The 25,318-nt window shown below is 47.6% G+C and overlaps 1 protein-coding gene and 1 long non-coding RNA gene across 2 annotated transcripts in view; one reads left to right on the top strand and one right to left on the bottom strand.

Annotated features, from left to right (window-relative positions):
- Positions 1 to 377: 377 nt before the first annotated feature.
- Positions 378 to 6,257, bottom strand: PLAU (plasminogen activator, urokinase). Its single transcript, XM_037805467.1, has 11 exons — positions 6,177 to 6,257; positions 5,780 to 5,867; positions 5,338 to 5,371; positions 5,081 to 5,188; positions 4,561 to 4,735; positions 4,275 to 4,366; positions 3,868 to 4,087; positions 3,494 to 3,642; positions 2,718 to 2,858; positions 2,223 to 2,371; positions 378 to 1,495 (listed from the first exon to the last, which is right to left on the bottom strand). The coding sequence occupies exons 2-11, from the start codon at positions 5,834 to 5,836 to the stop codon at positions 1,316 to 1,318; spliced, it is 1,305 nt and encodes a 434-aa protein (XP_037661395.1). The 5' UTR covers positions 5,837 to 5,867; positions 6,177 to 6,257; the 3' UTR covers positions 378 to 1,315.
- Positions 4,620 to 25,318, top strand: part of LOC119511002 — a 28,940-nt gene continuing 8,241 nt past the window's right edge. The window contains exons 1-2 of the long non-coding RNA XR_005212096.1: positions 4,620 to 4,694; positions 5,119 to 5,208. This is a non-coding gene — a long non-coding RNA (uncharacterized LOC119511002). The remainder of the gene's footprint in view (positions 4,695 to 5,118; positions 5,209 to 25,318) is intronic.

Raw genomic sequence — 25,318 nt, 5'->3', positions numbered from 1 at the left:
CATGAGGTCAGCCCAACGATATCAGGAGCAGAGTAAAAAGAATGCGTTTGGGCCTAATCCTAGAGAGAGCCACTTTGTGCAGTTGTACAAGATGTGCACTGCACAAAGGTATTGATCTTCGCAGTCAGTTGGGGGCTCAAACCCAACCTGCACACCGTTCATCAAGCTGCAGTACCCTGGCTTGGCACACCTCTTTATTCTTTATTTGCTCTGGAGGCCCTGCCCTACAATTCTCCTGGCCTCTACTTCCCAAAGCCCCATTAAGTCCAGATATACAATCCCACAAGAAGTTCTGGGGTATATACCACCATCGTCATTTTCTACTTTTTATGTTCCCCAACTCCCTCCCATACAAGCACCAAGGAGGAGCCAAAGTCTTCAGAAAAATCACATTTTATTGATCTTTATTCAAAATTATAAAAATAGATATAAATAAAAATAGCAGAATATAATTATTAAATATTCAGTGTACAGGAGTGGTCCTCACCCCACCCAGTGAGGATTGGATGAACTGGGCTGGAAGGTCAGAAGGGAAAAGGGACATCTATGTGAAAGTGAAACTGAGATATTAGCGCTGGTCACAGGCCATGCCCCGGTCTGATAGATTCCCAGGCATCATCACATGGGAGACTTAAGAGGCCTGGGAGTGACCACAACCTCTCCAGACAGTCCACACAGTTTAGGGAAATAGCTAGACTTGCAGCCAGACACAGAAACACATCAGCTACTACTCACTCAGGCCGACACTTACAGCCCATGCACAAGTGCTCAAACATACACACACATATATAATATTTCCTGAGACATTCATAGAATGCCAGGGCCCTTCCCTCGATTCAGTAGTGCCTCTACTCCCCAGACCTCTGTTCCCACATTGGTCAACCTCCCTCAAGAGACCTCAGCTCTGCTACACTTCCTAATTGGGAAACTGTTCATTTCCCAACAGGGTGCCTCATGAATGCCCATGGTCAGAGGAGCCATCTCTCCTTCTGACCATGCACAGGAGATGCCATTTTTAACTCCAGGAAGTTTTAGTCTGGAAAAAGACAAACTACTGAACAATATTCTCCTCAGTTGGGACGACCCTCCCACCCTGGCCAGCCAGGGGGGTCTGGGCGGCCAACACCCAGGCCCATATCTGAGGGTAAAGCTATTGTCGCTCACCCTGGTGGGCAGCACAAGCAACAAACATCTCTGCAGAGCCTATCTTCCTCCAGACTCTTCCTTGTATCTGGTGGAGATGGCCCCACTGCAAAAATGACAGTCAGAGTGGGAGTAGGTGGTACCCATTTCCTCCCAGGCTCCCTAATGGCCCTCAAAGGCCTAGGCTGTTCTCCTCTTCCCCAGTGTGAGCGTGGATCCAGGGCAGGAATTGTGAGACCCTTGTGTAGACGCCCGGTTTGTTCTTCAAGGCACATCCTTCGCCCCAGCTCACAATGCCGGTCAGAGTATGGCGGCCTTGACTGGAGCAGACCAGGGGTCCGCCTGAGTCTCCCTGGGAAGCCAAAGACACAAAAGGTGAGCTCAGGAGAAGTGGGGGGCGGGGAGAGGGGTCTCCTGATCCCACTGCCCAACCGTGCCTGAGGGAGATGGGACGAGTTTCCCAGAGTCAAAGGTCTTTAGTGTCTTCCCTGTTTCCTACCATGTTATATTCAAAACCTTTTGCTTGGCTTTGGAAGCCCTTTTCTCTGCCCCCATTTCATCCAGGCTCTCAGATCCTACTTTTCCTCCCCTTCCTGGACTATGCCATGCTCACTCTCATTTTGTATCTTTCACTGGAAACACCCTCCTCCCTTCCCTCTGGCGCCATGTCACATTGTCCGTAAAGCCTCCCTTCTGTACCATCTAGTCTGCACTCATCTCCCTTCCTAAATATCTGGTCCCTTGTACTTCACACCACCCTCTTTAGTTAGTTAGATTTGTTTAGGCTGGATTTGGTTAGTTAGATTTAGTTAGTTAGATTTGGTTGGACTGTCTTCTATTGTTTTCCTCTATCTTATGATCTTTAGTCCCTGCCTCAGTCTGAAGTGCCTCATACAGAGCCAGACTCAGTGGAGATTTTGGGTAAATACATTAGGCTTCTTTAAACCCCGAAGACCTGACCCTAGATTCTGGCTTCTTGGGGCTTTGGCTGGACAGAGGCTCCTCAAAGCTGAAAGGGACAGGCCCAGGAGCCCTAGGGAGAGGTGAGGGTGCTGGATGGAGAAGCTTGGAACTCTCACCTTGCAGGAATCCGTTTTCCACTGTGGGTCAGCAGCGCACAGCATTTTGGTGGTGACTTCAGAGCCATAGTAGTGGGGCTGCTGACACTCCTGGTAGGAAATCAGCTCTACAACAGTCATTTTCAGCTTCTCTGGGTATAAATAGTCCGCTAGATGGAGGAAACAACGAGGGCTTTGGGTTAAGATGGATCTTTCCCCCAAAACTCTCTTCCAGAAAAGGAACTGCAGAGTGTTCCTACTAGAGAAAGCCCTTATCCTTTTCCCACCCAAATCTGAGCCTTTACTATGCCTATGGCCCCTTTACTACCCACCTCCATAAAAATAAATGGCCAATCACTCCCTAAACAATGCTCCCCACACCATCCCTAGAATCCATCTGCTGCTTTCAGAGTGTACCCATCTCTATCTCTGTGGTCCCCCCTGAATCAAGCTGAGTACACTTCCTGGTGACAACATTCCTCAAAACCCCCTCAGCCAGCCCCAAATGTCACTTACTGGGATTCTCTCTACCGAAGCCAGTGATCTCACAGCTTGCACCAAAATGAACATCATTATATGGCATGGGCAGGCAGACAGTCTGTATGGACCGGGATGGCTGTGCACACTGGCCCATGTTGGAACGGATCTTCAGTAAAGCTGCAGCAGGAGGCAGGGGAGGAACATGGGGTTAGGGGGGAAACATCACAAACTGGTCAGATAGCTACCACCTTTCTCCTCCAATCGCTGAGGGAGTGGCTATGTCTCTCCCTAGGTTAGTCAAGGTCAGAGATCATCCTGGGAGGTCTGCTGGTAGGTAGTCACCTGGAACAAGCCTCCCCTGCCCCATGCCCCTAGAGCTTTGTTCCAGCTGCTGTCAAAGACTTAGACATCCAGACCCACTGGATACAGTTGTAAAGGTTGCTTCCTGCAAAAAGCCTGAGGGAGGTGGCTTGAAATGCACTACTTGCCAAGTTTTACATCCTGATAGAGAAAGGATGCATCCACCAGAGGAAGGCGTGTCTTTTTTTGAATTCATGTAATTTCCGTCCAAGCCACATGCTTGTGGGACTGTTTCCACCCAGAGGTGCCTATCCATTTGGGAAATTCAGAAACTCTACAGAGGACTACCAGGTCCCTCATATTTTTTACTCTGAACCCTTCCCCACCATCCCTTTGTTGGGTAAAGGGGTGGGTCTTCAAGTTCTCCCACAACCTCAACTTCCCACTTAGATATCTTCTTGGACCTCGCTTTCCCCAGCCATCATCACTTCTGTTGAGGGTTTCCCACTCACCAATATCATTGTGATGAGCAAGTGTCTCAGCACTGTAGTTCTCATGTAAGATCAGCTCTTCCACCTCAAACTTCATCTCCCCAGGCGTGTTGGAATTAAGCATTGACCGACCCAAGTAGACAATGTAGTCCTCCTTCTTTTGGTGATTACTGTGGGAGGTGAGGCATGTCAGACGCTCTGATCTCATGAGAACTGTCACTTCCCCCCTCTTACCACAGGAACCTCAGAGTGTGACTTGTCCCCCAGGCCTTGGGCTGCAGGGAGAGGGGCTGAGGGGGAAGAACTGCAGCAGAATCCTTGGCTGGGAAAAAGGAAGGGATGCATGTGTTTGGGGTTGGGCAGGGGCATCTTGGAGTAGAGACTGAGGGACATACATGAAGCAGTGTGTGGCACTGACGACCCAGCAAGGACCGATGAGGCTGCCGCCACACACGTAGGTAACCGAGCCTCCCCGGTGCCTCCTATAGATGGCTGCAAACCAGGGCTGGTTCTCGATGGTGATGAACTCTCCCCCAATAATCTTAAAGCGGGGCTTTAGAGCCTTCTGGCCACACTGAAAGTCTGGTTTTCCTGGAGGAAGGGAGGGTCTTTTTCCTGGAGGAGAAAGAGATGGATGTCTTGGGGAGACAGGAAGGAACAAGTGTCCCCTCTCACCCTCTGATCTCCCAGTTCTTCAGGGCCAGCCCAGCCCCCCGCCCCCCACTCATCCCTCCTCTGATGGAATGAGGGACCTGTTGAGATTTTGCCCAACCTCTAACATAAGCATGTCAATGACACTCACCAGGAGAGCAGTCATCCACCATACACTCTTGGATGAGCTGTTTTAGGCCAACCTGCACATAGCACCAGGGCTTCCTCTGATTGTCAGGGTTCCTGGCAAAAGAGAGGGATGGGGGGTATCGTTTCAGTCCAGAATGCCTTTCCTGCATCCTCCCCTCCAGGGAACATGCAGCCAGAGGTCTTGCTTTTCTCATGCTGTGGCCAGCACTCTGGGGGCAGAGGGGTGGATAACAAGGGTTTTGGTGAGGCCGTGGGAAAGGCTCCTGTTCCTTGCTGCCCCATCTCACCTGCAGTAATTGTGTTTCCCGAGGCCCAGGTGAATGGCGTCAGGCATGCTGGCATTGTACTTCTTCTTCAGGACAGGGGAGGAGTTCCAGTTCAGGCAGGGCCGGCCCATGATGTCGACATTGGCCTTCCCTCGGTAAGAGTGACCATTCCCCTGATAGCAGGTTTTTGATGCATCTGTGGGAGGATGTGAACATGAGAGAATGTTAGAGAGAGGAGAAAGCCCAGATGGCCCTGTTAGAGATCTTTCAGGGCCTTGGGTGGTTTCTAATCTGGCAGAAAACACTGGAAAGTATCTCCCCTGCCATCCCCACCTCACATGTATGAAGCCACTGTTTCATGAGACGATGTGTATGTGTGTGATTATGTTTGACCATGTATATTACATAGGGATGAAGATGCCCCACCTTGCCTCACCTCCAGCTCCTAACTACAGCCTGCTCTTGCATCCCACCATCCATCTCCCCCTACCCTGAAATGTCTGCTGCCCCCACCTCCCCGTTAGTGTCAGGATCTCCATACCTATCTCACAGTGTTCCCCTTGGAATTTCTTTGGGCAGTTGCATCGTTGAATGTTGGAGAAGTACTTGTAGGACACACATGTTCCTCCATTCAGACAGCCACAGTTCACTGGAGAGCACAAATGTGAGGTAAGCCAGGGCCGTGGAAGGAGGCAAAGGGGGGAACCAGCCCTGTAGCAGGGACAGGGAGGGGCTGCCCCCTGAGGCTTTTCCAAGATGTCTGTGCAGCCAAATATTGTACAAGGGCTGGATACTCACATGCACCAGATGCTGGATGCAGTCCGTGGCTGCCCTGGAAGATATGAGAGAAGGGGAGTGGAGGTCACCAAGTGTCCCATACTCCTTGGACTCCAATCCTCAAATCCATTCTCTCCTTCAGCTCCCTCTTTCCTCACCCTGTCCTTAACTAGCCCCAAAGGGAAGATCATAGGTTTCCAGGAGAGAGAAATGGATAGATTCATTCCAGCATCACACAGCAGGTGCCCGCAGGCTGTAGCAGCCGCTGAGGTGTGCTCCTCCCCCTGGGTTCCGTCTCTCTAGAGGCCCCCCCACTGCCACATCTGTCCCATTTCCCGGAGAAGGTCTGGCCCTGCCGTTGAGGCTTCGAACTCCAGCTTCCTTTGCAGCCCCTTCCTTCCCCTGAACAAGCAAGTCCCCCCAACACCTCGTCTCCAGAAGTCAAAGCAGGGAAGCCACTCACTTCGGAGCCGCTCACGACAAGGGCGCAGAGGAGCAGGCACGCCAGTAGGACCCTCATGATGGCGAGGTTGGGGCTCTAGGCAGCGGCTCTGCAAGGGAAGGAGAAGTCAGGGGAAGAAGCCGAGGAGGGAGAAAGTGGGCTCGGCAGCTTACTCGGTTCAGGAGAGGAGCCCTACGTTGCCCAGGCCCGCGGTGACCAGGCTCTCCGGGCCGGCCGACTCTGGGGGCTCCCGGCGCCCGACGCAGTCGGGACCTGCACCCGCAGCGGGGCGCGAGGGGCACACGGAGCGCTGGGAGTGCACGCAGCCGCGCGGCCAGCCGGACAGCCCGGCTCTGGGGTGGAAGGGAAGCGCGCGCAGAGCCGGAACCCGGGCGCATCTAGGGCGGTCTGCACTCACCGGCGGCAGCGGCCGGAGGGACGCGGGGCCGGGAAGGCTGGGGAGAGGTGGACACTCGGCCGGGCTCTGAGACACCGGGTCTCGGCGCTGTGCGGCTGGTCCCGAGCGCGGGCCCTATATCAGAACCCGCCTCGGCTGGCCCCGCCCAAACCGGGATCGGCCGGTCCACTCCCTTCCCTCCGCTTCCTTGGGGCGCGCCGCGACTTGGACCCCGAGTGCTTCCGCTACCTCGACGGAGAGTGGGAGCAGCGCCCTTCCCAGGCGTAGGGGCAAGCGAGGCCAGGACTGAGGGGTCGAGAGACGCCTAGATTCTCCTCCCCTTCCTCTCGTTCAGCTGGCCCTAGGTGCAGGGGGCCCAGGGAAGAAGAGGCCAGGGAGCTCGGGAGACTCCCTCCCCGAGCCCTGCTCCGACGCCTCCTCCAGGGTCCCCTAAATCGGCGCTTCTCCAACCTTTCCACCCCCGGCCCCCAAGCGCCTAAAAGAGGGGTTCAGGCCCGGGGGAGGGGGTTGGGGGTATTGCCTGCAGCTCACAATAGCTGCAAAGTCTCTTTCCCAAAGTGAACGTGCAAGTGACCTAAGTTCGCAGATACACATATTCAAACAAATCTGCCAATAGGAGCTGCCTCTGTCGGATGCCTGCTCCCCAAATACAATCAAGAGTTAAGACAAAGCTGCGTTTGTTGCTTACCGCGCGGTAGGGGAGTTGGATAATATCCCCGAGGGGGAAAGGCAAGGTGGGATTTTATTGCCAACTTGAAGTTTGGTGTAAGGTCGGTCTTTGAAAACCGAGGTGGATTAGAATTGAATAAGGAGCGTGATATAATATTGTAGGATCGGTGAGAACAATGTCTTGGGCGCACGCTGTCGATGCTTTCTGTTGAAGAGTTGATGGTCTTTAAGGGAAGTTCCTATAATGAACAATCAATGTATTTGCTGGGCCAGAGTCTCCTGGGAGAGTAAATTGGTTAATAAATACAATGGCATAGAAAGTCTTATTAATGTAATCAGTAAACAGGGGGTAGGAAGTTTCTCTTCTCCCCTTTGTGGGGGGACTGGAGAACAAGGTTGAGAGGAAGATTTATTTTTCACTGTCTGCCCTTGGCCAAAATTTTACACTATTTAAATTCTTTGAAACACATCCGCTGTCTCACCAATTCTGAAAAGATAATTACAAATTTTTAAATATACCTACTTTGTATCCTGTGTCATCATACAGTCTTGTTTTTATTAACATGAGAATAACTGCTTATCAAACAAAATTGGCCTCCAGGAAGACAGATCTGCCCTTCCTGCACACACACTCACACACACATATGCCCCACACACTCACACATACACATACCCCCCACACACTCAGATACACACATATCCCCCACACATTCACACACACACATATCCCCCATACACTCACATACACATATATCCCTCTGGATGCAGTCCAGCCATCCGCCCCATTCCTTTACCCTCGTGTCAGGACCCAGGGCTTGGGGTCACTGCAATACCACCTAGCAGAACTGATTCCCTTCACGGGAGGGGTGAGGGCTGAGTCTCTATAACTCACTAGGGGCCAAAGGCCAGCCCCAAGTCTTGCTTCCTCTTTCTGCCTGGACCTACAATGTTTGGCTGACTGGCAAACCTGGGTTTGGGGTCTGGGTCCACTTGAGAGGGGCCAAAGGAAGGTAGGGAGAGAGCTGGGAGGGCAGGAAGGAGGAAGACCACTCTGATCCACCCCTGCCAGAGGCCTCTGAGGCCGGGGCTGCAGGGGATGCCAGCCTCTGGGTGGGGAGAGTGCAAGTTAACGAGCTTTCAGGAGACAGATGACTTCTGGGGAGAGTTCTGTGCTCTGCTGAGCCATCAGCTGCCCAGCGGGTAGACTGAGTCAAAGAGCCGTGAGCCTTAGAGTCAGCCTCCCCACTTCCTCTGAAAGGTTGTGGCAGGTTTTGTTTGGATTTAGAACCACATTAATGGTAAATAAACGTGATAAAAATGTAAACAGAGATGTTTAGAGCCTGAGGTCTTACCCTGAAACTCCTAAGTTAGTTATCAGGAAATTCCCCGCAGCCTGTCGTGATTCACATGCTCCTGCAGCAGCTCTCATGACTCCAGATTACTTGGCTGGAGGCTGTCATGCTGATTCTCAGAGCAGGATGACCTCATTTCCTCTTGGACAAAGAGGGCTGCAGACCGTTATGCAGCGTGGTGGCCTCTTCCCCCTCCTTTTCCCCGGTCGCCTCTTCACCTGGTTGAACAATCCTAAGGTCTTAACAGAACTTCTTTTTCAACTCTCATTGACTCTCTTAGCTCCCTGTGACCATCTTTGGGTACACAGTCTGTGTTAGACTTTCAGTTCTTTGAGGGCAAGGTTCACATCTTAAACAGCTCTATCTCTCCTTCAGCATCTTGTTCACATAGGTGCTTTATTATGAATCAATCAGTGAATGAATGGGAACAGAGCGCTCTGGGTGCCCTGAAGAAAAGGAAGATTCCCTCCTCTCTTTTTCCCTTGCCATAAAGAATAGTACCTCATACTCACAATACCCTAGACTGGGATAATTATTCCCATTTTGCAGATGGGGAAAATGAGGTGGAGAAAAGATACACAATGGATGAGTTGCGGAGCCAGCACTAGAACCCAGATCTTCTGATTCTTGTTCCTGGGCTCTATTTGTCCTGTCTCCATAGTGAGAGGAGTGCAAGACAAAAGGCTATAAAGAGAAGGGCCAGGTATGTAAAACACTCTAGCTTTGGAGAACTCCTTCCAGGAACAGTTAGTGAGGCCCTCGCTGTAATATGAGTTAGTTGCTTGTCTGACCAGGAACTATCTTGGTGGTTTAGGCTCTGTGAAGTTTCTGTGGAAGGTGAAAGAATAAGGAACTGGATATGTGATGTCATTCTGTTCCTGACTCCAGAGCAAGGCCACCAGCCCCCTGCCTCTCTGTCTCAGGGATCCAGACCTGTGGAGTCAGATGTGGCAACAGAGACCGACAGAGTGGCCCCCTTTCCAGGAGCTTCTCTTAAAAGGACAGGCAGATACCAGGTGTGGAGGGAAGACCAGGGTGTCTGAACCTGACCCTGAGACGTGTCCAAGCAACTAGGGCCCTGAAGGGGCTATATACGCTGATCAGTGGAAACCAAAGGGAAGTTGACGCCTAGTCACAGTATGTGTTCCTGGGTTGCTATACTAATGTTCTCCAGGGTACTGTAGAAAGACCACAGTGTCTAACCTCAACTTTGCCACATCCGAGTTGTATGTCCTTAGGCAAGTCACTTAACTCTCTTGAGCTCAGTTTCCCAATCTGCAAAATGCAGTAACTTTGCAGTTTATGAAAGCATTCATTCATTCAGTATTTATCAAGGGCCTACTATGTGCCAGGCATGGTTCTAGACACTAGAGTTAGAAACCTGAACTTTGTAAATTATAACTCCTACCCCTAATGCCTGCCTTAGCTTCCCAGCAGTGGCTGTGCTGGCCCAGAAGACCAGGTCATTCCAGAGTCCATCCCAGGATTCCAGTCAAGTGGAGATGCTGTGTCCTTGGCCAGCCTTTCCCAGCAGCCAGGCAGCTGGGACACGCACAGCTGCATGTGCTGCTCACCCCACAGCCTCGACTCCCATTCCCGTCCCCTCCTCTTCTTTGGCTCCTGTGTGGCCTGAAGCTCATCTCTTTCCCTCCTACACACAGGGCAGACAGACTCCCTGGCAGTTCTTGGTAGGGGGCCCTGTGGGCTGGTCACACAGTTTCCTTGAGTTCTTTTCTCCACATGTTTAGTACCAAGGGGCCGAGATGGCTGGCCAGTGGTCAGCACTGAAAGCCATTGCGCAGGCCTGTAACCTGATAGGGTTTGTGCTGGAGCTGCTAGACCCCCAGTGGCCTGTGGAAAGAGAGCAAAGCCACATACTTGCTTCATTACTCATGGAAAGCAAAGAGCCTGGGGGCTGGACCCTGAGGTTATTCTCTGTCGTCAATAGCACTGTGAAGGGGGGTCCAAGTTGGTCCTTCAACATATGACCGCTTACCCTTCCTCTCCCTTCCCCACCTTTCCTCCCATTCCTCACGACCTTTTGGCCTGATTCCTAGCCCCTCCCAGGCCAGTAAGCTCCGACCCCTGCATGAATGTTTTGAGGCTTGGCCAAAACCCAGTTACAGCATAAGTCAGGGACTTACTACCTTAAAGGAGTGTTGGTCTGGACTTTCCAGACTTTCCGGAGCTGAGTCCCCCACCACTGGCTGGGACCAAAACCAGGTCCTGGTCCTAAAACTTCTGCTTAGAGCTCTGGTTACCATGTTGGATGGCAAAGGCTAAGGTGGGAACCCAGCAATAAAGGGCTGGAATGGGAAACCAGATACTGAAAACCATCAGAGAAGTCAGTGAGTTTAGGGAAATACGTTCAGCCAGAAGCTGACATACTTAAGAATCCTGTCCAGAAGAAAGCCAACATAAGATCCATAATCCATAGGACATATAATTTCATGTGCTCCTGGCTCTTCCAAGCTGGATTCTATATGCTGCTTTGTCTTTAAAGCAAGTGCAAGCACTTCCCTTTCCATTCTACAGAGCAGAAAATAGAGGCTGATGAAGGGAAGTGAATCATCTGAGTTCGTTCACTGAAAATGATGAGATTCTCATATTTTGAGGAACCTCATGACACATTTCCACCCTCTCTCCTCCTATTCTGAATCCTGGGTTCCTCCCTTCCTGACCACCCTCAGTCCCCACCCTCTGTCTCTTTTCTTCCCTACCCACCTGCAGAAGGTCCTTCTTTCCTCCAGCAGTGACTATAACAGTTTGATGAGCATCAGGGAAAGGTGTGGATCAACCAGGTCCTGGGGAGAGGGAATCTCCTTTTAGAAGGGGCTACAGGAAGAAATGTAAGGATATCTGTGGGACGAGATAGCTGTGTATGTGTCGTGAGTGAGAGGAACAGTGAGTATGTAGGTAATTTCCTAACCAGGTTGCTCCTTATGTACTCTGGGAGCAGTAATGATGGGAAGTGGGACAGGTACTAAAGAAGAGAAAGTCTTTTCTCTCCAAGGGGATATTAGAATTTACCCTTGTTAAGGATAGATAAGAATAATAATAGCCAACTTTTATTTGCTTTACACTCATTTTCTTTTTGAATATTAACAACAACCTATAAGAAAGGGACTATTAATATCACCTTTTTATAGATGGGAAGATTGAGTGAAGCTCAAAGAGTTTAAGCAGTTTACCCAAGGTCTCATTATAGGTAAATGGTAGAATTGGGGCTCACACCCATACCTGGTTGACTGCAGGGTCTGGAGAACTGTCTCTTAGTCAGGAAGGTGGGGATGCTTGTCCTTGTAGCTGGGAGTCTTCCTCCTTCCACTTCCTACTTCTAAGCCAGGTTGACATCCCAGGGTGGCTCTAGATATCTGAGTCACATCTGCATTGGTTCCAACCTACCCAACTTGAGCTAGACTTTGATAAAGGAGTTTTTCCCTTTGCTAAATATAGTCAGTTGAAGTTGTGTCTGCTGGGTCTAGTCAGAGAATGTGTTCATTGGGTCCTCTGGCTGTGCCTATATACCTATATGGGTTCCTGGAACCATCAATGGCCAGTCTTCCTTTTTCAAAAACATTATTCTCCCATATTTACATGATGGGGATACCCTAGGGTTCTTCTGTGGGAAAATAACAATAGCATTTTTTATCGAGCATGCATTTATTTAGCAGGCACTGGACCAACCTTTCTTATGCATCATATCATTTAATCTTCAACGAGGGAGATGCAATATCATCCTAACTTTATGGATAAGGAAATTGAGGCTCTGAGAGGTTAAATAACTTACCGAAGTTAACAAGCCAATACAAGGTAGGTCAATCCCAGGTTTCTGACTCTAAAGCCTGCATTATTAACCACTAAGCTAATATTGTCCCTTTACCTACCCCTTCCTAAGAAAAAGAATACCCTGTTGGGTACGTGTCCAGATACCTGAAATAATAAATACCCACTAACATTGTGTTTTCCAAATTTGTCTGATTATAAGAATCATCTTGCTTGAAGGTTATTTAAAAAAAAAAAATACAGATTTTCAGGTTACTTCCTTGGAATTTCAGATTCATTAGGTCCTGGAATCTGATGCTTACTACATACCCCATAGAATTCTTATCACCAAACAAATTTGGGAAACATGTCAGTCAAGGCATATCTCAGGAGCGTTGATTTATTTTGTCACCTGGAAATGCCCAGTTAAACCACAAACTTTCTATCTACTGGGGCTTCCACTCTGACTCCATCCTTTGAGATGGGAACCAGAGGGTAACACAGAGGTAGAAAAGGCCCTGGGACTGGAAGGCAGACTTTTGGCAATTTTCCTCAGACAAGGATGAATCAAGGAAGGGGGATGTACACCTGAGAGCCTTGTGCCAACTGAACCACCCCAAGGCAACTTTTCTAAAGAATCTATTCTCAGAAAGTTAATTGCTTCAGCACTTCTGTAGTTGTTCTTTTTTTTTAGATTCCCAGTGAGAGTTTCATTTAAAAAATGCCATCCAGGTGGCTAACCTGAGGGACTTTTCCATATAAAGAAGACTCAAAGAGCTTGGGGAATCAGACTAACCCTCAAAATCATGGCGGTGGGTGAGAAATTGGCTCCCCAAGACATCAGGACAATTGGGGGAAACTGAGTAGAGGTTAGAAAAAAGCAGTGTTGAGGAAACCTATACTTACTAGTACTTTTTTTTTTTTTAATCTTCATTTTATTGAGATATATTCACATACCACGCAGTCATACAAAACAAATCGTACTTTCGATTGTTTACAGTACCATTACATAGTGGTACATTCATCACCCAAATCAATCCCTGACACCTTCATTAGCACACACACAAAAATAACAAGAATAATAATTAGAGTGAAAAAGAGCAATTGAAGTAAAAAAGAACACTGGGTACCTTTGTCTGTTTGTTTCCTTCCCCTATTTTTCTACTCATCCATCCATAAACTAGACAAAGTGGAGTGTGGTCCTTATGGCTTTCCCAATCCCATTGTCACCCCTCATAAGCTACATTTTTATACAACTGTCTTCGAGATTCATGGGTTCTGGGTTGTAGTTTGATAGTTTCAGGTATCCACCACCAGCTACCCCAATTCTTTAGAACCTAAAAAGGGTTGTCTAAAGTGTGCATAAGAGTGCCCACCAGAGTGACCTCTCGGCTCCTTTTGGAATCTCTCTGCCACTGAAGCTTATTTCATTTCCTTTCACATCCCCCTTTTGGTCAAGAAGATGTTCTCCGTCCCACGATGCCAGGTCTACATTCCTCCCCGGGAGTCATATTCCGTATTGCCAGGGAGATTCACTCCCCTGGGTGTCTGATCCCACGTAGGGGGGAGGGCAGTGATTTCACCTTTCAAGTTGGCTTAGCCAGAGAGAGAGGCCACATCTGAGCAACAAAGAGGCATTCGGGAGGAGGCTCTTAGGCACAACCATAGGGAGGCCTAGCCTCTCCTTTGCAGCAACCGTCTTCCCAAGGGTAAAACCTGTGGTAGAGGGCTCAACCCATCAAACCACCAGTCCCCTATGTCTGTGGTCATGTTAGCAACCATGGAGGTGGGGTAGGCGAATACCCCTGCATTCTCCACAGGCTCACTAGTACTTTTTATCTAAGATATTTCCTGACAGTTCCTATACTGGCCCCTTCTGATCTTCTTAAGCTCATTTTTTGGATTTCTAGAATCTTCTTGTTCCATCTGAATAGAATTGGGTTGCAAGAGAACTGTAGCTTTGCAGGAAGGTTGAAACTACCCCCAGCAACAAGTCAAGTTGGAACAAGTCAAGGAGGGAACAACAGTGACAGTTTCCCCGTGCAGATTCTCTGCCCTGTGGCGTAGTGTGATGAGAATTTGTCAGTTGTATCAGGGCAATCGTCTGCCCTATTTGTAAGGAAAATTCTTCCCCAAGTTCTAAAAACAAAAGAACTGAGCTTAACTCAAACTGTTAAATTCATTCAATCAACCGATAAGTTCTTTCAAAGACCTAAGGCGTGCCTGGCACTGTGCTAGTCTCTCTGGGTGCAAAGAAGACCATGATATGATCCCTACCCTCAAGATCCCTACCCTCGTTGGGAGACAAAATGAATATACATGAACCAATTAACAAATCATTAACCTTTAAACAGTCTGAGCACTGATCATAAATGCAGTGATGCTTCTTTCCTTAGAGAAAGGAGACACTAAAGTTAGATATTTCCTGGCTCTGAACAAACCTGAAAGGATGGTTCAGGCTGGGACTGGTAGAGGGCAGGAAGAGACTCCAGGAGGGAGTTCTGGGAAAAGCCAGGCAACCAGGAATAAGCATTGTCCATATTGCAGAGAGTAAACTCATTTTGTTTGTTGTGTGTGTATGTGTGTGCGTGCATACAAGCAATGAAGAAATGTATACAAGCAATGAGAAATCTGGCCCGATTAGGGAGAGTTTATGTTGGAGACTAGTGAGAAATAAGTGCTGATAGGTAGGGTGAGGTCAGATTATAAAAGGTCTTAAAGCCAAGTAGAAGAGTCTACACCTGATACCACAGACTCCAGGAAGGCACTGTAGGTCCTTGAACAAGGATGTGTTTTGAAGTAATTTCAAACTTACATAACAGTTGCAAAAATGATACAAACCCTATACAGACAACTCCAACATACCTCCACTCCCCCAGATACCCAGATCTACCATTTAACATTTGCCACCTTTGCCATATCATTCAATCTATCTATCTATCTATCATTTTCTGAATATTGAATATTGTGTGAACAGGTTTCACACATCATACTCCTTGAACACACAATACTTCCATGTACATTTCCTACAAGCAAGGATATTCACTTAAGTAGTCACTTTAAGTGCAATTATCAAGTTCAAAAAATTTAACATTGATATAAAGCTTACATTCTATAGCCAGTTTTTCTTACATCCCAGTAATGTCCTTTTGACTCTCTTCTCCTTCATTCTAAGAGCTCATCTAGTATCATGTATTGCATTTAATTATCATTATCTCTTTAGTTCCTCTTTCATTCTTTCTTTTTAATTGTGGAAGCATATATACAACATAAATCTTCCCATTCCAACCCCTCCCAAGTATACCAGTCAGTGGGATTAATCATATTCACAGTGTTGCAGTACCCTCGCCACCATCCCTTACTAGAACTTTCTCTTCACCCCAAATGGAAACCCTACTCTCACTTTCATTAATTCTCCATTGCCCTGCCCCCTACCCCTGGTAACCTGTAGCCTATTCTCTGTCTCCATGAGCTTGCATATTCTCTGATATTTTCTTTATAGTTACCATGGGGCTTAAGTTTAACATCCTAAATCTATAACAATCTCATTTGCTTTGATAACAACTTAAGTTCAATGGCATACATAAACTATGTTTCTAAATCCCTCTGTCCCCCCACTTTTAGTAGTTCTTATGACAAATTACATATTTATACATTATGAGTTCAGAACCACTGATTTATCATTACATTATGCACATGCCTTTTAGATCTTGCAGGAAGTAAATAAAATTACAAACCAAAAATACAGTAGTGCTGGCATTTGTATTTACCCTCACCAAAGATCTTTATTTCTTCTGTGGCTTCAGTCAATTGTCTAGTGTCCTTTCCTTTCAACCTGCAGAACTCCCTTTAGCATTTCTTGTAGGGCCAGTCTAGTGGTGATGAACATCCTAAGCTTTTGTTTATCTGGGAATGTATTAATTCCTCCCCTACCTTTGAAAGACAATTTTGTCAGATACAGAATCCTTGGTTGGCAATTTTTTGCTTTCAGCACTTTAAATACATCATCCCACTGCCTTCTTGCCTCCATGTTGTCAGTGAGAAACCGGCACTTAAACTTATTGAGGCTCCTTTGTATGTGACATGTTGCTTCTCTCTTGCAACTTTCAGAATTCTCTCATCTTTGCAATTCTACAGTTTGATGATAGCATGACATGGTATGAGTCAATTTGGGTTTATCCTGTTTGGAGTTCATTGAGCATCTTGAATGTGTATATTCATGTCTTTTGTTAAATTTGGTGAGTTTTCTGCCATTATTACTTTAACTAGTCTCTCTTCCTCTTTTTCTTTTTCTTCTCCTTCTGGAACTCCTACAATGCTTATTTGGGTATGCTTGATGGTGTCCCGCATCCTCAGGTTCTGTTCACTTTTCTTCAGTTTCCTCTTTCTGCTCCTCAGACTGGATGCCTTCAATTGTTTTATCTTCAAGTTCACTGATTCTTCCTTCTTCCAGCTCCAATCTGCTTTCCCTCTAGTGAATTTTTAATTTCTGTTACTGTGGTCTTCAGTTCTGTCTGGTTCCTTTTCATAATTTCCATCTCTCTATTGTTATTTCTCTTTGTATTCATCTATTGTTTTCCTGATTTCCTTTAGTTCTTTGAACATATTTAAGAACATTTTTTAAAAAGTCCTTGTCTGGAATGACCCAGGACTGATCCTCCTCATTGATGGTTTCTAATGCTTTAGTCTTCTTCTTTGCCTGGCCATTGCTTCTTGTGGTTTTTTTGTTTGTTTGTTTTGTTTTTGGTATGTTTTGTACTCTTTTGTTGAAACCTGGTCATTTTAATATTTTTATGCGTTATCACTGGAATTTAGACTCTGAGCCATCTGTTCCTTAAGTGCTAGCTAGGGTTATGAGAGAGCTTTCCTTGAATGCCAGGAGCTAACAAAGAAAACAAAGAAGAAAAAAAAGAAAACAACTTTTCCAGTCTTTGCAGATTAAGCTGTGTGAGTGCTCTCCTTCAGGGTTTGTCCATACAATGAGTTTAGAGAATAGCTCAGGCCAAAGCTAGGGGCTTCCTTGGTCCTTTCTATGCATGCTTGTGTCTTGACTTAGGCATGAGCATTTGGCCCTAGGAATTCCCCTATTTACACAGATAGGACATCTCCTCTTTCCTCAGAAAATTTCCTTACGAGTCCTGGCATTGCATTGTATATCCTATAGTCAGCAATACCTTGCCCCAGGCATCATGACTTGACTGCTTTCCCACAGCAGTCTTCTGTAGGAGGGCTCTTTGGGCTGCCTTCTACACACAGGGCAAGTGAGCCAGTGAGATGTGGGGGAGGGCCAGGGTGCTAGGAGATTCTACACTTTTAAGTGGCCTTTTTCTTGATTTAGCACTTGCTTTGCTACTGCAATCCTTTAACTGTTTTCTGGAGCTTTGAGAAAGATGTTTCTGCCAGTTCTTCCTGGTTGTTCATAGCTTCTGAGGAGGGGGACAGAACCCTGACACTTCTCATTCCCCATCTTTACTGGGGCAAAGCCTGTGTAAGTTTCTTAGCTGAAAATTCCTGCCAGTCTCAGTTGAAATATGGGGAATAAAAGAGAGTGACTTGGATTTAGTCTGAGCCTGGGCTGGAGGGAATGGGGGAACAAACCCTTGGGGCTGGGTTCAAGAATGGGAGAGAGAAGTGCAATGAGAGGACCTCCAGAGGGGAGATGAGAATGCAAGCGAAGAAATGAAGACTCATATGGCTGTCTTCTTTCCTATTCTTTAGGAGCTCTTAGTTTTCCAAACTTGGAGAGTTTTGTGTTTTCCTTCAGAAAGAGGCTTAGAAAATTCCTCTAAAGGAACTTTAAAAGGGTTACAGTGGAAAGAACTGGAGGTAGAGAGCTCCACTGCCCAATCCCAGTGGAATCTGTCAGGTGCAAAAGCCATAGCTCCAAGCATGAGTGGAGAGCTTCTCTTGAGTTAGGGAGTGACTACCCATGGTGAAGGCCATGGTTTCAGAATCGGAGAATGGAGCTCCATTCCCAGCTCAGTTGCTGACTCCATCTGTGAACGTGGGTGAGTCACTTCCTTCCATAGACCTCCATTTTCCCTTTTGTGAAATACGAAAGGAAGTTTTTCCCACCTGCTTTCATAGAAGATAGCTGAAAACAAAGAAATCTATATCGAGCATCTTTAAGGAAAAGGACAAGTCCTAGGCCTGGCCTGCGCTGAACCAAAGCTTAGGATGTATGAGGACAAGGGGGTCAGGTCTGACCCGCCTTGCTCTTGACATCAGAAGTCTGCAGAGAGGACGTAAGTATTAAACAATATAATCAAATGTTGCCCCAGAGAGCCTGGGTTCTGGGAATATGAACAGGGGATCCTGACCAAAATTCTAGGTCTCCAAGTTCCCCTGAAGGAGTCATGAGAATCATGCCGGAGATGAATCACCACAACCAGGATCTGTCTTGGAGATGTAAACCCCCAAATGTGAGCCTCAGCAAAGGAAGGGGCTAGAGGGAGGCCTGGTTCAAACAGGTTGAAAGTTGCAGCCAGAGGGTTATACACTGTTTCCCTGGGTCCTGATGGAACCAAGAAACAGTTTTGCCCAACACTCTGGCTGCTGTTCTAGTTTTGAGGTCAGTGGAAGGTCCAAGCCATAAAGCCCATCCCCAGGGAGTCAGCATGGTTGACTCTAGTCTGGAAGACTCTATGGAAAAAGGAAATCAAAGGTTTTGGGTCCAAAGAAATTGAATCTGGATTCTTCCCAGATTCTGTATTATTTCTTAGTTTAACTCAACATAAGCAAAAGGCAGAGAGATGGACAGCTCTTTAGAACCTGGAAGAAAAACAAGAGGGGGCAGAGGGAAAGAAGTGTGAAGGCCACTCATCAGCAATGGTGGTTTTGCAGCCACAGGGAGATGCCAGATCTCAAGGCCAGTGGAAGCTAGTGGGGTGCCTGGCCAGAAGAGCAGACCCTCGGAGACTGGAACTTGGATTTCAGTCACTTTGTGTTCAAAAGGGCTTCCACACACAGGGATCTACTGGGCACTGAGAATGAGACTTGGAGACACAGGTCATGAGAAAGTGGCTGCAAAGAGACGCAGAGGTGTTGAGCTGAGATGGGGATGGGGTCTGAGATGGATGCAAAGAAACCAGTCTGCAAGGGAAAGCACAGGGTGTGAGAGTCAAAGATGGAAGAGAAGTTGACCAAAATGGAGTGCCATTAGAGAATAGAGCTGAATATAGAGAAAGACATGGGAGACTGGCAGGTCTGAGGTTAAAAAGCGTTTTAAGTCTTGGTCTTTTCTTTGGCAGGCGCATGGGTTTCCATGATTAACTCCCACAGGGCTTGTGGTGGGATACTTCAGGGACCTTCATCCATACTACAGCAGTTAGCCGGCAGTTGCTTGCTGAGGCTTCCTGTCTCATTTTAGAGCTGACAGACACCGCAGTGAGTCAGTCCTACCAAAGTTTGATTCATTTTTGACCCAGTTTTGGTAATCCAACACAATACCCTGGAATTTGATGCCAAGGGTCAAAAGGTATAGTGGGAACATGGTTGTCAGACCCAGCCTTCTAGCAGCCTTCTGTTATGTCACCCTATTTTTTTTCAAAGGTTGAATTAACTGAATTTAAAGTCAGAGAGACTTGGGTTCAAATTCTGGCTCACCTGTTACTAGCTATGTGACCTTGGGCAAAATACTTAACTTCCATGGCCATGGTTTCCTTATCTCTAAAATGAGTGTATTAGTCAGGGTTCTCCAGAGAAACAGAACCAAGAGGATTTATTATTTGTTATAAGGAATTGGCTCGTGCAACCATGGGGGCAGGCAAGTCTGAACTCCGTAGGGCAGGCCACAAGCTGCAAACTTCAATAAAGGAGTTCAGTTTGAATTCTTCAGGGGAAGCGTTGGTTGGCTGGAAATACTGAGAAGAGTCAATGTGGAAACTGAGACAGAAATTCTTCTTTTGACCCCTGAAATCCTCATCCAATTGATTGGATGAGGAGAATCCCCACATTGCTGAGGGCAGTCTTCTTTGTTGATTGTAGATGCATTCAACTGATTGTAGACGCAAATCCCATCTATGAAATGCCCTTGCAGTAAAAAGCACACCAGTGCTTAACCAAACAACTGGAACCATAACCTAAGGAAGTTGGCACATGAAATTAACTGTCACAATGATGCTGCTTAGCTCCACAGTGTTGTGGGAATTAAATGAGATAAACTATGAAGAGCTTCTTAGCACATTGCTTGTCACAAAGAAATTGCCCAGTATATTATGGTTATTATTATTACCACTACTATTAGTGCCCCGAGATCTTTGATTATCTAGGATCACTCAGGCACAGGGGCAGCAGTGGCCTATTTCTGGGGTTCAGCAACCCAGTTCTAATAGCCCTGGACTTAGAGCCGAAGACCTGCATCTGATCTGGGCAACCCCATTTACTCACTGTCTGATTTTGGGCATTGTTCACACTGAGTCTTAGATTTCTCATCTGGAAAATGGAGATGATGACATAGAGTTATAAATGTCAAATGAAATAATATAACAAAAAAATTGCCCAGATGTGTACCATACCTAGGACCAGAGGCAAGGCTGTGTCTAGGCCAAAGCATGGGTCATCATGGGATTCAGGGTTACAGTTGGCACCAGGACTGTAAAAGCATTTGTGAGCAAGATCGGGGTGGGCACCAGGGTCAAAGTATGGCACTAGGACAGAAAGGGAGTCAGAAGCGGGGTCACAGTGGGGGGTTGGGTGAGGTTTTTGGCCTGGGGAAGGAATCTAAACTGGGAGGTGTGCACTGTCTGAGCCCCGGGGGGATTCAGCAGGGCTCTGCAGTGACTGACTCATAGGCAGCTGTACTGCCTCAGCTAAGACTCTAATCCAGAGAACTTGGTTTAGGGGAAAGTAGAGCATGGGATTTAAGAAATCCTGAGTGACCTGCAGGCAGGTCAAATTGGAGTAGCTCAGCCACTTCATTTCTTTCATCTTCCTCTCCCCAACCTGGTAGACAGCCAAATCAGATTGAATTATCATCCTATCTCCAGGTATGTACTACATAGTCCTTACAGTTCTGAGCATCCCTCTTCTGTTATGCACCCATCATCCATCCATCCATCCATCCATTATCCATCATCTTTATCATCATCCATCCGTGTATTCATCCAACGAAGATTTATTGAATACTTACTTTGTGCCCAGCTCTTTTCTGGGCTCTGAGGATATACCCAGGGTGGAAGCAAGCATGCTCTCTGCCCTCATGGAGCTTCAGTCTAGGGGGAGAGACAGATAATACAGAGGATTTCATCTTGTGTGTTTGTGGATGTTTAGGGGACTGTGGTAGATTCTAAAATCAGTTCATGGGCAAAAATTGCAGTTATTCTTGAAAATCCCTTAAGTCACCCGGATCTAGGCATTTATAAACACAAAAGCCAAAAACTATTTCTCTTTGCATTTTGGGTATGACCCTGGGGCAGTAGATGTTTATATCTGGCTTTATGGGGGGGGGGGGATGTGACTTTAAACAAAGGAATGTCTTTGTTTCTCTTTCTGCCGTGTGTATTTGACAAAGTTAACTGCACTGATGGCGGAACACCAGTGTAAATAAAATTAAACCACTGTGTATGTAATTATCGTAAGTATGCTAAGGAGGAACGCAGAGCACTATGAGAATGCGCAGCAGTGGGACATAACCTAGTGGGGGGCGGGTGAAGGCTTCCCTGAGGAGGTGACATTTAAGTTGAGTCCTAAAGAATAAGTAGAAATTGGATTGTCATAAAGGGAAGAAAAAACTTTCTTGGGAGAGGAATTGACATGAGGCAGAAAGGAGCTCAATACATCTTAGACACTGAAAGCCAGTGTTGCTGAAGCACAGCTCTATATGAGGTTGTAGATACTAAAGAGATAACAAAGGGCCTCTCCTCCTTGGTTTTGGACATGAGGATCTGTTCCATAATCTCTGACACATTGTATATAATAGCAGGAGGTAAGGGGGTCTGAGACTTGGCGAGTTAGATAATTCAGAGTGCTGGGCTAGAGAAACAGAAATATCAGTCAACATCTTTTGGAATCACTGGGCTAGGTGCCATGTGGGATGCAAAGAAGATTAAGAATCAAACTATTGGAAACAGAGACAGTGGGATTCACAGCTGTATTGGAGTAGCATATACATAGACATAAACCTTATGTCACAAACTCAAATGCCCAGAGGCAACTAGGTAACATAAAGAATAAAGCAAGCTGAGTGTAGGACTATAGGGAGTGGTGGGGATTATGGCAGACTGGTGTGCTCTTGCTTTGTTTAAAGGGGAAACTGCTTCTCAACCCTCCCTTATTGTTGCCAAGTGAGAATGGTGGACCAGTTCTGCTAGATCTTCCATGTTGTAGCAGGTGCTGTCACTGCCAGCTTTCTCTGGCCCCTGCAGCCCCCTCTTCCCTAGTGCACAGCAGGCTGGACACTCCCCAGGAATTAGTGCCACCATTACCCCTCCTACCCTATATCATAGCAGCTCTGGACCAATGACCAATGGCTTTGGTGGATAAATACCCTAATTTCTTTGCCTCTCAGGTGAGATAATTTTGAGGCACATGCGCTACACTGTTCCCCAGGATTCCCCAGGAGAATTAGGCTCCAGTTGCCCATATGGAAGCTTCCTTGATAACGCATGCTTTATTGATCACCTTCCCTTCCCTGTCTCACTTGCCCACTCCCTTATTAGAGTTTCCTAGGATCACCTTTCAAGTAAACCATGTGCACTTGAAGCCTTGTCTCAGGGTCTGCCTCTGAGGGGAAACCAAGCTAAGGACACAATATGTGAAGAAATGTTTGAAATCCTTACTTTTTTATGTAAAAACTCCCCAACTAAAAAATCCCTACACATGTCAGCAAAAAACCTGTCTGGGGGCAGGATTAGACCAACAGATCATCCATTTGGAATTCCTGACATAAACTAAGACTTAATCTGTCTTTCTTACAGTCATCACCAGGGAAAGGAACACACACACTTAATAAAGAAAAGTGCTTAAGGAAGAGTTGGATGAGAAAGTTCTAAGATGGAGAACGGAGCCATTGTGGAAAAGGCTGCCTAAAAAAGGGAGAATTAGATAAGGGCTCAGCAATGCTGAGAGCTGCTACCCATGCCCCGCCCCGCCCCGCCCCGCCCCCCCCACCCCCTCAGGCTGCAAGCCTCCTCCTATAAATCCAGCCTCGCTGCCGCCATTTCCACCAGGGTAAATCACATGAAGGCCCCGTGGGAAGTCCGAGAGCAGAGCCTGGCCCAACAGCTGGCAGCGGCAGGAAGGCACCCCAGCCAGACTGGTTCTGTAGCTAGAGCAACAAGCCAGGGCCTGCTGGCCGCAGGGTCCTGGGAATCAAACCCTCTTGGTACCCAGTCCACAAGCCTCCCTGGGGCCACAGTGGTATGATCTTAGCCGAGCTCATCTGGCCTCTTGGTCCTAGGAAAGGCTCCAAGAGTGTTGGCATGAAGAGCTAATGGTGGAGGGGGGTGGTTTGCAGTGAGCCGCCTCTCCTAGCACCTCTAGTCAAGCCAGCTTTCTAGGTAGTCATCAGATTCATCCACCCAAAGTACTGACAGGAGGCATTGTCATCCTGGTGCTGCATAAAGGAAATCAGCCCAGGCCCTGGAGGCTAGAGAGCTGCACCTGGCTGGGATGCCCAGACAGGCCCATGGGTGACAGGCAGCACCTTCCACACCAAGCCAGGTCTCCAGGGGTGTTTGCAGGGCCTGTGCTATTTTAGGTCTCGTTGTCATCCCTGCAGGCAAACTGGTCTGGAGGAGTCTGATTAGAGGCAAAAGAACCGGTTTAACAGAGCTGGAGGCGGGGGCATTGCTTCCCAGAGGTGGCACCGGAGCGCCAGGCAGAAGGGCCTCGTGTTGATGCTTCTGAGGCTCGGGACTGGGTTAGGATTTCAGCACTTGCTTCAGAGTGACTTGTCAGACAAAAGAGGTCAAGAGGAGGGCTTTGAGGTTCGGCGGCCAGCAGCTAAAATTCCTGTCTCAGAAATAGTTATGACAATAATAATACCTTATTATAAGTGTGCTTTATGGTTTATAAGGTGCCTTCATAGACATCATCTCACTTGCTCCCTACAGCTGCCCTGAGGTCAGCAGATATAATTAGTTCCACCTTAAAGATAAGGAATCCAAATCTTAGCAAAATTAAGTGATTTATGCCCAAAGTCAAAGTGGCAGTGGCAGGGCCTGACTCAACTGCAGAAGAGGATGTGGGAGCCTAGAACTACACATCTAGAGGCCTTTGAGGAAGAGGGGAACTCAGGGAAGAGGGGAGCCCTGGCCTTCTGCTGGTCACCCTAGGAAATGTGGGGCTTCCTAGAGCTGTGGCCGAAGAGGTGAGTCCACCTCAGAGCCTATTGGTGGTCTGGCACTGCAGGGTGGTCACGGGGGGCTCAGCAGAGCTTCCTCTCCTCTGCTGGCTGCAGGGTGGAAAGAGTTTTTCTGTTCCCCTCATGCCTCCCCCCTGAGTCAGCTCTCTGGCATTGCCCTGGCTTGTCCTGGGATCCATGCCCAGGCAGTGAGGAGGCCCTGGCAGATTGCCCAGGGAATGCTGCCATTTTAACTCATCCCAGTAAAGACCACCTTCCCAGAGGCTGGGGCCTGTAGGCAGTGCGTGACACTCCCCCGCCCCTTGGACTTCCTTTACCTAAGGGCTGAGCCCCAAGAGAGGATGCAGGAACCAAAGACATTTTATAGACTTTGGCTGAGCCAGCCTCCTAACCCAGGGCCCTGCTTGGGTTTCCGGTCATATCCAAATAGCTAGGGAGGGTATTGCCTTTGGATGGAAAAGGGGAGGAGAGAGCCAAAATTCCAGCCCAAAGCTACCTCAACTGTCTCTGGGGCTATGACTCAGAAGTTGCTTCCCAGGAATGTTAAGCGCATGGGCCTCTGAGACCTTTGTCCAGGCAAAGTGGTATGAACAGCTGGGCTGTGGGGGACAATTCACACTTCTGTCTTTTCCGAGAATACCCCTTCCAGAGAAACCCCACCTCAGGGCAAGTCAAGGGCTCAAGTGCAAGGCCCTGATCACCTCACATAGCCCCAGGCATCGCCCAACTCTAGATCTCTACCCCAGCACTGCCTGACTACAGCAACAATTTGCACTTTTCAAAATGCTGCATTGTGTGGGTGGTTATCTCTCTATCCGTCTCCCTATCGTATCTCCCAGCTTGGTTGTAACTTCCTTGATCTCATGCTTCTGGGTCAAAAAAGAGTGCCCCCAAACATAGCATTCATTTGATAAAATAATTGTTGACTGATGAGGAAAAATCTGAGAAGAAGGAACAAAGAAGAGAACAAGGCAAAGAGAAATCAGGGAGAGAATAAGCATTCTGGTTCACACCCCCCAAATCCGGGAATCTGCAGAGCTCCAGGCCACTTG

This window comes from Choloepus didactylus, chromosome 15, assembly GCF_015220235.1.
Source record: "Choloepus didactylus isolate mChoDid1 chromosome 15, mChoDid1.pri, whole genome shotgun sequence".
In the NCBI taxonomy this organism is placed as follows: Eukaryota; Metazoa; Chordata; class Mammalia; order Pilosa; family Megalonychidae; genus Choloepus; species Choloepus didactylus.
Note: the sequence above shows the minus strand (reverse complement) of the source record. Positions and strands in the feature narration are given on the sequence as shown.

Excerpts from the sequence above, each read along its gene's own strand:
- PLAU (XM_037805467.1), bottom strand. The coding sequence starts at position 5,836 with ATGAGGGTCCTACTGGCGTGCCTGCTCCTCTGCGCCCTTGTCGTGAGC. Across the intron at positions 5,372-5,779 it reads TTGTCGTGAGCGGCTCCGAA|GGCAGCCACGGACTGCATCC; the intron begins GTGAGTGGCTTC and ends CATATCTTCCAG. Across the intron at positions 2,859-3,493 it reads TGCTCATCACAATGATATTG|CTTTACTGAAGATCCGTTCC; the intron begins GTGAGTGGGAAA and ends CTCCTGCTGCAG.